At 43.1% G+C, this 12,052-nt stretch overlaps 1 protein-coding gene across 11 annotated transcripts; it reads right to left on the reverse strand.

Annotated features, from left to right (window-relative positions):
• Positions 1 to 1,330: 1,330 nt before the first annotated feature.
• LOC131893422 (uncharacterized) lies at positions 1,331 to 11,519 on the reverse strand. 11 transcript variants are annotated; one of them, XR_009374693.1, is made up of 5 exons: positions 7,809 to 11,519; positions 7,245 to 7,323; positions 5,521 to 6,297; positions 3,621 to 3,848; positions 1,331 to 1,626 (listed from the first exon to the last, which is right to left on the reverse strand). XR_009374693.1 is itself a non-coding variant. In XM_059243449.1 (5 exons), the coding sequence occupies exons 2-5, from the start codon at positions 7,318 to 7,320 to the stop codon at positions 1,430 to 1,432; spliced, it is 1,278 nt and encodes a 425-aa protein (XP_059099432.1). In that variant the 5' UTR covers positions 7,321 to 7,323; positions 7,809 to 8,280; the 3' UTR covers positions 1,331 to 1,429. The 11 variants fall into 11 exon arrangements, 5 of the variants coding, with proteins under 5 accessions (XP_059099432.1, XP_059099431.1, XP_059099428.1 ...); XR_009374692.1 differs by having other exon boundaries at positions 7,245 to 7,333; XR_009374691.1 differs by having other exon boundaries at positions 7,245 to 7,348.
• Positions 11,520 to 12,052: the final 533 nt, after the last annotated feature.

The following is a 12,052-nucleotide window of genomic DNA, read 5'->3' on the forward strand; positions in this document are numbered from 1 at the left end:
GTCCGTCACAAAGAACCAAGCGGGCTCAAGGCGTCAGAGTTTTTGAAAGGTTGCGTGTCCGTCATTTGTGGAAAGACTCTCCGATAGATCTTAGAGCCAAACGGCCGGAATATGATGATTGTGGGCGTTTTTGAGTAAAATGCAGCCACAATTAAGGATCTAATGCGTATGTGTTTTGATTAGAGAATCATTCAAAGCTCATGTGAAACATTCAAAACGAAGTAACAAATAATTCCCTGTGGCCGAAAAGATTGAAACGATTGAAAGATCTGTGATTCCTTATGAATAAAATTAGTGAGATTAATGACCCATGATTGGACTTTTTGATTTCATGTAGCTCTGCGTTAATGTACTCGTTCTACATATTTAATGCAGTTTAAACCCAAAATGGGCATCAAATCGCCATGTGTAAAGCTGTTCGTATTAACAATCACGTACCTTACGTACATATCCAATGAGACTTGCTTCTCGCACAAAAGATTTAGCAAAGACAGTTCAATAACTAATTTGACTAAAAGCATGACAGGTCTTAATGCTTAAATGTATTTGACCTGAAACTTTATAACACGGGCCATGTTCCACTTGTTATAACTTACCTTCTTAAATGTTCTTCTCCCAAAGGAATCTCAAATTTTTTTTTCGCTACTCCTGTATCCGTTTTTGGGAATTATTTCTCGCTTTGAAGAAGCTCGATTTTGTTATCCTTTCGTATTCATGTCTTTTCTAATGACTTGTTATACGCTTAACCAATCTTCATGGTACAACCGTCTTTCAAATGATGCATGACTGACCTCTGACCAAGACATGGGGAATGGAACTCCTAACAAGGGATGTGGCATCGTCCGAATTAATCAGCACACTTATGAAGAAGGTTTATTCTTCCCTTGCTTGAGAATCTATCACGTCGGCGAGACCCAATGTGCCTCATTTAGTAAAGGTCTGTGTGCATCATGAATTCTGATTTATGAAACCCAGCTTAGTCAAACCCCCAAAGAATGGACGAACAAGGATCTCATTTATCTGACAGTGTGGGATCCAGAGGAAGAACTTCATATTCCTCGATTATTACCACGTACAATTTGTTTTGGGTTTCGTAAACGCCGGCCTTGCTCGCCTCACAAAAGGACTCGCTTTGATAAGCATATTCGGACAGAACTTTCGGAAGCGGTAACTTCTCCGGCGAGAAAATAAGCTAAGCTAATGCGCCCAATTATACGACATGGCTTCGGATTGCAGAGAAAAGACTTCCAATTCTCTGCTATCAACGCATGCTGACCACAAATCATAAGGTTCTGATTGCGAAAGAAACGAAGGGGGTTGGACCACTAAATCACTTCAGAACGCTTGATTATTTAGGTACATGCTTAGTGACAAAAGACTCCGAAGTGTGGTGATCCGTTTCCAATGGAATCTGTTTGCTTTCATACAGTTATACTGGAGGAGGGGCAGTGCCCATAAGAGGTGTTGTTTTGGGCCTCATGGTGGGTCGTCCAGTTGGAACATTGGGCACACTGGGAACTGTAGCAACTGTAGGAACTGTGGGGACGATGGGTCCCATTGTGGGCTTGGTTTCAACGACGGGTGGTTGTGTTGGAGGCGGAGTGATGGGCGGATTGAACTGAACACCTTGAATGGAGATTTTTTTTGACAATTGTTAAGGGCTTTTTCTATCTAACATCACATTCTCGAAGAACACCATTACATAGGAGCATATTTTGTGAGTTTAGCGGGCAAAGCGTGGATTTCTCATTCAAAGACGCACAGGAGAGGGCTTGGATCGGGAGATTAATGTAAATTTGTGTTGCTTTGAAGTTTACCCTATTTTTTACTCCACTTACTTGTGAGTGTTCAAAAAAGTGAGGAAATGAAATATTATCAATCAAGTAAATTCCTCCAGATGTACCACAAGATATAGTGCTTTTTACTTTGTTTTACGAAGCCGTATTATTGTCCCATGGTCCTAAAATAATGTAATGCATTGAAACAATGGTATTTAAAAATTTGAAAGCTGAGTAGAAATACAATGGAAGGCTCATTTTTTACCATTAGCACAGTTCCATTCTGCAATTTTTTTTTGACGGAAACAATACCTTGTATCGAAAAGTCATCTTCCTTTACGAGGGCCATTTTTTAGATGTTTGCAAGCGAGGGTGCTACTATAATTAAAGGTGCAGGCAGATATTAGGCAAAGAATAAGAAAATCCAAAATTTTCCACTGTAAATTCTAATTTGAAGTACTTTTAACCAATCATTTGTTAGCCCCTGATTATATGCAATTCAATACAAAAGGTACACAAAGAACGTGTGTTTGGTGAAATCAATGAGAGATCAATTGGCGTTTGCATTCATTTAAACATTTTTTCATGTCCTTGAGGAAAACCAGATCAGAAGGCGAAAAAATCCGAAAGGAGAACCTTCTGAGCATGATGAGATTGAACAATTCGATGAATGAACTTGAACAAGCACTGAAGCATATTTTTTGTATATACTTGTATATTTGCCAACATGAAATGGCAAACTCACTCGAGGAAGCACCAACCATGTTGAGCCTCACTTTTCTGAACCTTACGGAACGGAAAAAGCTACAGACTTACTAAGATCTTCAACGGCTTCACATCAAATGGGAATTCCACGCCGTTTTTTTGCTGCAAAAGCAACGAGTGCTTAATAGCTATTTATTCAATGGCACTTACTTTCTTTACATGAAGCTTAAGAAATGATGCTTGAAGAGAGAGATTATGGCCAAGACTCCTTTGACAAGTTTGATTCTTCCTTTAAACAACTTTCAAGGGAAGATCAAGGGCTAGCCTAAGCTTCATTTCAAATAAGAGAGCATGAAAAGGAAGGCAAGGTTAAGGTGTTGACCATGTTACCATTTTGAAATCCAAATTTGAATAAACTAGACAGCTGTGCTGGCAGCAGGAGTGTATTGGTAAAACATTTGATCTCCATTTTGTTGCTAGCTGTTTGATACCAGGGTAGCTGAGTCCAAGGCCTTTTGTGGTATTTGATTGTAATATCATTTGCTGCTTAATTGATTTAATGGACAAACCTCCTGCTGCCATTCCTAATAGTGAGGCAACAATGAATGCTTGTTGTGATGACAAAGCGGGAGGATATCTCAGTTGGGGCACCCATCATCACATAGCAGACTGAGTCAGAAGTCAGAGATCTGGCTCAGTAACAAAGAAAAACAAGCTTGACACAAAGAGAGTGACGGCCATTGAATATGCAGATTTTTTGTGATAATGGGTCTTTCAAGATATAATATTCTCAAAATGATTGGAAGCCAACATTTGATTTGATAAAATCTGTTATGTTTTCACTAGTGAGTGGAAACTTACTGTCCAGACACTCGTGAACAGAGAGCCATGCAATGGATTTTCAAGTACTGTAGTGTCAGTTAGTTTCTTTTGGTTGTTGAGAATCAAAATCTTACCCATGAAAACGGGTTTTCATGAAAGAAAATTACAAACTTTAAGTCTCCATAGAGAGCCCTTGCCTCTCCATCATCAATGCATATCGTTATCAACATATCGTAAACCAATCTGAGACATGGTAGGGGAATGTCTTCTCCATTGAAAAATCTAGTTGTTAATAAAAGTACTGATAATCCTTACGTCTTTCAACAAGATAGCCTAGGGTGTCGTCTTGATCCGAACAGACTGACTTCCTCCACTGAAGCGACGGCAATTGGAACTCGGCGCATTTCCCTATCGCCTCCACCACGGGCCCTTCCTCGGCCCAGTTGAAGTAGTTAATGGGTTTGCCATCTGATGCCCATCGCCATTGGTTCGAACCCACTAGGTTGTTGGCACCAACCCAGAACCGGGATCCGGCAGGATAGCCTGTGATTTGAATTGTGATTACGCTATGTATAGAACTCGGAAAATAGGCAGGAAAAATCAGCAAAAAAGGTAACTTAAAGGTAGAATAATTTGCCAAAAAAAGGTTAGGAAAAGGTTGCAAAATCAGCCATAAAAAGGTAAAAAATGGTGAATTTGACGAAAAAAGTTAAAAATAGATGTGAGCTTGTCAAAAAGGTAAAAGGTAAATAGATTTATTTATTTGATTTGTTTTTGACACAAAGCATTAGAAAAAGACCTAATTGTTTTAGCAAGAAAAATAGGACTAACAGATTATTATCATTGAGATATTTTTTTGTAAGACTAACGCGTTACTTTGAAAACACTTTCTATATAAATACTTTCTTGCGAGCTAAACGTTAGGTTCTATGTATCAGGAGCGGTGACAACACTGGGTGAAAATTTTGCTGCTTATCATGTGTTGCCGAAATAGAACTGAGCAAGGAAGCAGGTTGTCATAACATTGTTTGTTAATGAAGGTTGTAGTTTATATTGCTTTAGATCTAGTATAGAGTGACCATTTTTTGAGGCTCTTCAAAAATCCTGCTTGCAGTTACAACCATCTTCCAAGTTTGTCTCCTGCTTTTGTAAGTACAGAACCATTTCAAGGATGAAAACATCAAAAAAGGTACAAATAGGGGATTTTTTCCCCAAAACGACAATTTATGTAATTTGACCAAAATTTGGCCGAAAGAGGTACATACACATACGCGACGTTATCCAAGCAATGAAATGTACGTACGTACGTACGTATCTATCCTCGGGCATGGGGATCGGTTTCAAACTAGATTCTAATCGAGCCACCACGTATCGTTTCTAGCAACCTACATCGAGCATCGAGTAATATCGACTCGATAGAGTGCATATGTACGAGTGCACCGAGCCCGCTGAGTCTCTCTTCGAGCCTCTTTCTCTCTCTGAGTGCGAATAGAGCGACCAAGCGACCGAGAAAGTGGCCACGGCCACGGATCTTCCTCCTTACCTCGTGAAACGTGATTTTCTAATGAGAGAAATCTTTCCCTCTCTAAGGTAGCATTTACATTCACCGATGGACATGGACAACAGCCTCGATTTTCTCGAAATTTATTCAAGCTTCCGATCCCATGGTTGGTCGTAGAGGACCTCAATGATGCTAATTGCGCCTCTATCTAAGTTCAATTCCGAACCGGTCTTTTTCCAAATTTAGGGTGTTACTCTTATTTTATAGAGATGGTACGAGCTAACTATCGGAATGGCCGGCTAAAATAACTAGGTCCAGATACTAATGAATCAAATCTCAGAAATGGACTTTTTGTTCTAAACTGACCGTTCGAAGGTGTTGTTTTTACCGGTCGTCAACCCCCGATTTTTACCCACAAGAGGCTAACCATGCATGGGCACGTGAAACGAAAAAGGGATGAAAGTTCAATCAGATTAGAAAACTATAACCGCTTTTGCAAAAATTTCACTCAACTCTCTCTCTCTCTCTTTCTGTTTTGTCCACTCGAGCGAGTGAGTGAGTGAGTGAGTGAGTGAGTGAGTGAGTGAGTGAGTGAGTGAGTGAGTGAGTGAGTGAGTGAGTGAGTGAGTGAGTGAGTGAGTGAGTGTACGTGCGTATGTGTGCATCTAGGACAGGTGAAAAGCAAACACCTCGTCGTACGAGATGGCAACTCACATTTTTGCAAGACCCTCTGCAGCTTCTCGGTCTCCCTGTCCGAGTCAGGTTCGACGAGTTTGCCACCCTTTTCAAGGGAAAGGGCCTCGGCCTGCATCCACGTGGTTGGATGGATTTCGGGCAAATAATACTCCTTCAAATCGATTCGAATCCAGCCAGGGATCCGAGTGGGACAGCCAGGATTGCCAGGAAGGTCCGGGGAAACAGGAGGTATTTCCGGGTAGCTCGTTCCGGGATTTGATGGCCAAACAGGCGGAATATTGGGGTATGGAGGATTGGGATAATATGAGGAGTCTCCACTTTGTCCGGGACCCGGGTAGTTGGCTCCTGGGTACAATGAATTGGGCCAATCCGGTCCCATTTCACCTTGACCAGGCGGACAAAAACACGGAGGCTGGGGTTCCCAATCCATGCAGCAGTCATAGGGTTGAGGCAACATGGGTCCTGGCAATTCAGGGTTCCAGATCTGATTTCCATTTGGTGATGGAGGCTGATTCCACTCTTGGGGTGGGTTCCAATTCTGAGGAGGGATCCATTGCTGAGGCTGGTTCCAATCCTGAGGTTGATTCCAATCCCGAGGTTGGTTCCAATCCCGAGGTTGGTTCCAGTCCTGAGGCTGGTTCAACTCTTGAGATGGAAATGGACAAGGCGGCTCGCCATTTGCATAGTCAGGCATCACATCCATGGGATTCATTTGAATCCATGGGCGCTGATAACTTCCACAAGGGTCATTAGGTGACCATTGATTTGGCTGTGGATAGGGTTCAATCCACGGAGCTGTGAGCAAAATATGAAAATTAAATCTGAATAATTGTTCATCAAAGAAGTGGCACAACGCGGGTAATATCTACGCATATCTTCTTGCACACATCAAAGGCATTCAAACCAAGCTGAAGTCCTCTCTCTCTCGCTTTCATTCACTCACACACTCACATACACACACTTCAAACATACGTACATTCGACCACGTCCTAAATACAACATGACACGAAAAAAGAGAAACTAGCACTTGAAGCTGAGAGGGAAGATCTTTGAGCGGCCGCATTTAAACCTCAATCAATTCAAGAACAGAAGCTTAAGGGTACCGTAACTAGGGCCCAAGTTAACCAAAGTCAGGTAACGTTAAGGTTGACCCTTGATGTGGTGCCCCAGGACAAAAGACTTGTTTGGGGGCAAGTATTTTGACTTGAGGTAGATGGGACCTGGAGCAAATGTTTCTGAAGTTGGTTTCAGCTGAATTACTCGTCAAGCTTTATTTAGCTACAAGCTACAACCATTCGAGCCCTTCAGGGATAGTTTGTATGACAGTGGAGGGAGCAATGGGGGGGGGGCTGAGTGATCGCAAGGAGAAATTTGGCCCTGATTTTGGGCAAAGCTCCGTGTGACCTGTTTTTTCATAAATCGTAATGACTGAATGCATTTTTATACCGCTAATTGTTGCAGTAACATGAAGCTTTTAATATAATTGATAGCTAAAGCGTCTTTTTTAGTAATGAAAATAAGTCATAGCCGATGTAATCGAAGTATTTCAAGACCAAATTGAGACTAAATTTTCTTATCGAAAATAGAAAGTACCTGAAAAACATTTCAAGAGTGGTGTACTTGTAATGAAATACGAATCAAAGCAAAAAAAGTCTTCGTTTTGATCGATTTCATTTGAAGCCAACATAATTGCCTACTTTTGTGACGTAAGTGTTGTAAAATAATTATCTTCAAAAATATACCTTGATTTGATTCGCCGATCAGGACGAATACGAAAATCCAAAGAAACATTTCAGTTCGTTTTGAAATGATTTGCATTGACTTGATTGTTCTTTAACATGAAAACCTCTTGTCATTCCTCAGATGAGTTTTCCCCCTTGTCGAGAAGGCAATTGAAAGACGAAAATTGGAACATTCTCACTTTCATTTCGTTTCTCACGTGTTTCACTTTCCTTCGAATCAACCTGGTTTTCGGGAAGGTAAGCGAGACCTGGTTTCACGGCGCTACAGTCGTCCGAAGACACTACGAAAACACTGACATTTATTCAGGATGTCGCATGAAACTCCCAATCTATGAGACATACCCCACTAAAATGCTCCACCGACGAAATCATATTGTCGTTTTAGTGGTAAAAAGACTCATAAGGCGTTTAGAAATACGTTCAAAGTAAGGACAGAGTCAGGATTCCTCAATAAATCAGAGAACTCCCCTATTAGAGCGTGCAATTGTAGCGCAGCAATACAGATGATTCTTTTTCCCCCCTCAGGTTTCTAAAAAGGAATGACAAGAGGTTACAAGATTTCACGTCTTTCACTTTCTTCTTCTTTGGTTCCAGAGACACTCTCACAAACACGAGTCACAATCTGTGCCAGATCTTGTAGTCAACCAGGAAATTAGCCAAAGACCTTGTCAATGGGAAATTATGCGACTACTCGCATCCCAATATTCTTGGCGCATAAATGGAGGGGGAAAGTACATTGAACCCCGCAGTTCAAAAGTCCAGAGCAAGGGTACATCATATTGAAGATAAGGTCACCAGCAGCGACCCGCCATCTAGTGCTCTAAGAGGTTTTGGGTATGACAAATTGATAAGTTACACCCAACAAAATCATGTTTTAGCCAATTCAATGAGAATATGTAATCATGTCTAATACCTGGTTTAACCTTTCAAATAAGTGAACATAGGCGCCCGCTTGTACTGTTTGGATGATGCTTAGATTGATGCTCACTTTAGATTGTCCACCAGGGGTCACCTCTGACATTGCTTTTGACAAGTACAATAGGTCCTACTTCTATGAAAAATAGCTTTATTGACATTGATAGTTCAGTTCTCCATTCGGAAGGGAAGTGAAAATGTGGTCTGGCTAAGTGCGAATATCGCCGACCTTTTATGGCCCTTGCAATACGTTATTCTGGCCGACGTCGATCGGGAATGGAAGTTCGGTTAGATAAGTCAAAGCAAACATGGAATTGAGCTTTGCACAAGATAAAAGCTTATCCATTTCACCGATGACCTAGAACATTGGAGAGAGTTTTAAAAATCCATGAGGCCTTGACAAAATGATAGTCACTTTGGCAGCACTAGATATTTATTTGTCGATAAACTACTATCACAAGGTAGATTGTAAATATGGGTGAATTTGAACACCATTGATATAGAACTGATTTTTGAATGAATTTGTTTCGGTGGTACATTCTTCCGTTCGTGTTTCCCGCGCATTTCTTTCAGCGCCAGAATAAAAGTTCGATAAAAGGAGAAAGAAGTCGATGGGAGAAAGTTTAAATCGGAGAAGGGAAACGCAGACACTCCTTGGAAGGGCTTAGTGATGTCGATCACTGACCAGATGGGCATTGAAGTCATACATATCGGTGCATTGGGTGCGGCAACCGTTGCAGCGCCAGGGGTTGCCTTCGCTGTGGAAGCCTCGATGGAGAAAGTACAAAGTTTGGTTGGGGAAAATGATGGTGCAATGCTGACAAGACCACGGTTGAGCCCCTGGAGGAGTGGCTTCTTTGGTCCCACTTGATTTGGCATTTCCCGTTGAAGATAACGTGATTATTGGTATCGAGCTCTGCCCGGTTCGTGAAATCGGGTCCACTGCAGCATTGGGCGAAGGGACCTGGATCTTCCGAACAATGACTGCTCCACTCTTATCATGAAACGAGCCTTGACGGAAAACTCTCAAATCCTTGGCGTGATCTTCATCATCCCGAGACTCCATTTTGATTTCATTTGAAAGGGCCTCGAGTCGCTCTTGGATGGCTTGGGGAGAAATGGTGAGAGTCGGAACACCGTCATTGGAAGCCCCTCCATTCCGTTGTTGGGTTGGAGATGGGGATGGAACCTGTTCTGGTGAAAGTGAGCGATCTCGCGAATTTTGCGAAAAGAAACTCCGACCAGTGCTCTTGGTGGGGGACGTCGGTAAAGACGAGTAATTCGATCCGATTCCTTGGGAGCTGGTCACATTAAGTTGAGAGCAAGAATAGGTTTCTGAGCGAACTGGCGAGACTGCGGCAATCGTGGTGATAGACACCCCGGATTCTGGTTCCACGCGACAAGAGGACGGGTCATCCAGATTGATGTGGTGATCCTCATTCAAGTGCGATCGAATAGCTTGAACATCTTTGGCCTTATAAGAACAAAGCAAACATATCTTCTCGGCGTGGGCTTGACCAATGTGCTCGTTCTGAAAGTGGGCATTCATGGCTATGTGTCGTTGAAATCTCTTCTTACAGACGGGACATTGAAAACAAGTTTGGCACTTTAATTTCTCCTTTCTGGCAGCTGCACTCATCTTGGCCGCAGAACTGCTTGCGAAAGGAGAGCGATTCCCAACCGGTTGCGTGTTCTGTTGGCGTAGCTGCATTATTAGGTTGCTATACATTTCCGGATTGGTCCCACCATGACTATTCCGTTTTCCATCCGGCACCGGTGACTTTGGCGGGGATCCGGTGTTGGGGCTGGTGGTCGAGATCTCGATTATCCTCCGCTTTCGAGACGCCAAAGACAAGTCAACTGAGCCATTGGTACGTGCTGGCAAGAGCCCAGGCGATGAGGTGGATGAGGGCGACCCAGCTCTTTCGGGAATGAGAAGGCCATTGTGAGCTACAGGGGGACAGTTCAGAGAGGCCTTCAAGAGAGGAGTGGCAGTGGAGCTGGCGGGTGGCGTTGGTGATGAGAGGGCCTGTCGGAGCGGACTAGCCCTTTGGCAACTGGTGGCACCGGCGCCATGGTTGAGGTAGGGGGTTGGTGACGTGGAGGAACGTGGGGATTGTCGGAACAGTGAGGGTGATAAAGAGTCCCGTTTGTCACAGAATGAGTCGTTAGTCGAGGTCGTGGTTGTGTTGTTGTTTTGGTCTGAAGCTGTACTACAGGGTTCCGGTGGGTCATGGTCTCGGTCATGGTCTCTGTCATTTTGTCGATTGTCGTACATAACGTCTTTGTACACGTGGGTCGGAATGGTGAATGTCTTTGTAAGTCTGTCGGTCGCAAAAATTAAACGTAACAGTTTGTAGTTTAGGTGTTTGACTGTCGTTGGGCAATGTCTGAGGTCGTTTGAGTATGGTCAAGTCAAGTCTGTATTTTTTACGTAATTCGTGAGAGAGTAGTCCCGATGCAAAAATGAATACTTCTGAAAGACTTCTGGAGTTGACTGGTTGCGTACGGGGGCAAAGTTGCTATGAATGAACGAGATCAATTTGTGCTGGAATTTTCCTAAATTTTGGATTTACGATAAGTGTGCAGGAGGTGGGTTGAATTGTCCTAACGGTGACTAGATCGAACAATCAACTTTGTGAGTCTCTATCTCATGTCTTGTTCAAGTGGTCACTCGTTGGTCCCTCAACACGAGGGTGTCAGAAGTCGTCGTCGTATCCAAGAAGTTGTCATGGTTGAGAGTCAACAAGTCACTGGTTGTGTTTAAAGTCACATCGTGGTCTTGGTCACTTGTTTTTGTCTTTGTCCCAAGTCCAGTCACAGTCCTTTAGTAAGATCCGTCAAGTCTACTAACCTACAACTTTGTGTACTTTCGGGAGGGTTTTCAGGTCGGTCTGCTCCAGAAGCCTCCTCCTTCGAGACTGATTGACTGACTTCATTTGGCTCTCAAAATCACATTTCGGCCCCCAAGTTCGGCGTGTGTAAAATAGAAATCTGCCCCTTCTCAACCAACCACTACCCTCTCATCTCTCTCGTCCTAGGAGAAACTCCTTTGTGGCACCAATCCGAGAGAACAACTCTGTAGCCTGCATGTGTTCGTCCATATGTCTCGGTCTTCGACTTACTCTCCACATACTACAAACGCATTGGTTCTGATGTAGCCAACAAGCAAGCTTCCAAGTGAACAGGGAGAGACATGGAAGACAGAGAAGAGCTCGAAAATGGAAAACTGAAATCACTCTCTCTCTATCTGGCTTGCCCGTCCGTTGGACAGCCCACGTAGAGCTCCCCCGTGCTCCTAGAACGTCTCATGTTAGTGTTTAATGGTCGAGAGCTACTTGCATGACTGCCATGACACAGTAATGCAGGAATGTGTTCCAAATACGGATGTAACCATACTTGATCGCACTTAACCTGGTTTTGATGTGGGCCATCGCAAACGAGTTTAAAGGCTCTTTTGTCTTTTCCAACTACAGCAATTGTAGCAAAAGGGGTACTTCAAGGAACCATGCTTGCGACTTTCGTTCAACTCTGAATAATGCTCAAGACCATGTTCACCTATGCATATCTCCCGGTTGTGTGAGTGCCAATGGAATAACCGAGGCAACACACTTCGGTTGAAAAAATCAGGTCTCGAAGAGAAATGAATTTGGAGCACGAGGTTAAGGATGTTTGAGGGTTAGTTATGGGTCAATAGTCTACATTGCTTTTTTGTCTGAATCGAATGGAGATTAGAGCAACCCAAGGACCTAAAAAATTAGGTTAAAGGGCAAACGAAACACAGACGGTTTTTCGAATGAGTTCTGTCCCGCCTTTCTTTCGCGTTCGGAGCGTTCACAAGGCGTATATATGGTATACTGTAAATGTACCCACACTCTTTGACACGAGCATGG

This window comes from Tigriopus californicus, chromosome 2, assembly GCF_007210705.1.
Source record: "Tigriopus californicus strain San Diego chromosome 2, Tcal_SD_v2.1, whole genome shotgun sequence".
NCBI lineage: Eukaryota > Metazoa > Arthropoda > Copepoda > Harpacticoida > Harpacticidae > Tigriopus > Tigriopus californicus.

What these genes read in the sequence shown, in the direction of transcription:
- LOC131893422 (XM_059243449.1), bottom strand. Translation starts at nt 7,320, where the DNA reads ATGCAAATCATTTCAAAACGAACTGAAATGTTTCTTTGGATTTTCGTA. An exon ending in GATCGGCGAATCAAATCAAG is followed by an intron (nt 6,298 to 7,244) that starts GTATATTTTTGA and finishes TTTTGCTCACAG; the next exon opens with CTCCGTGGATTGAACCCTAT. An exon ending in AGGCTATCTTGTTGAAAGAC is followed by an intron (nt 1,627 to 3,620) that starts GTAAGGATTATC and finishes TCTCCATTCAAG; the next exon opens with GTGTTCAGTTCAATCCGCCC.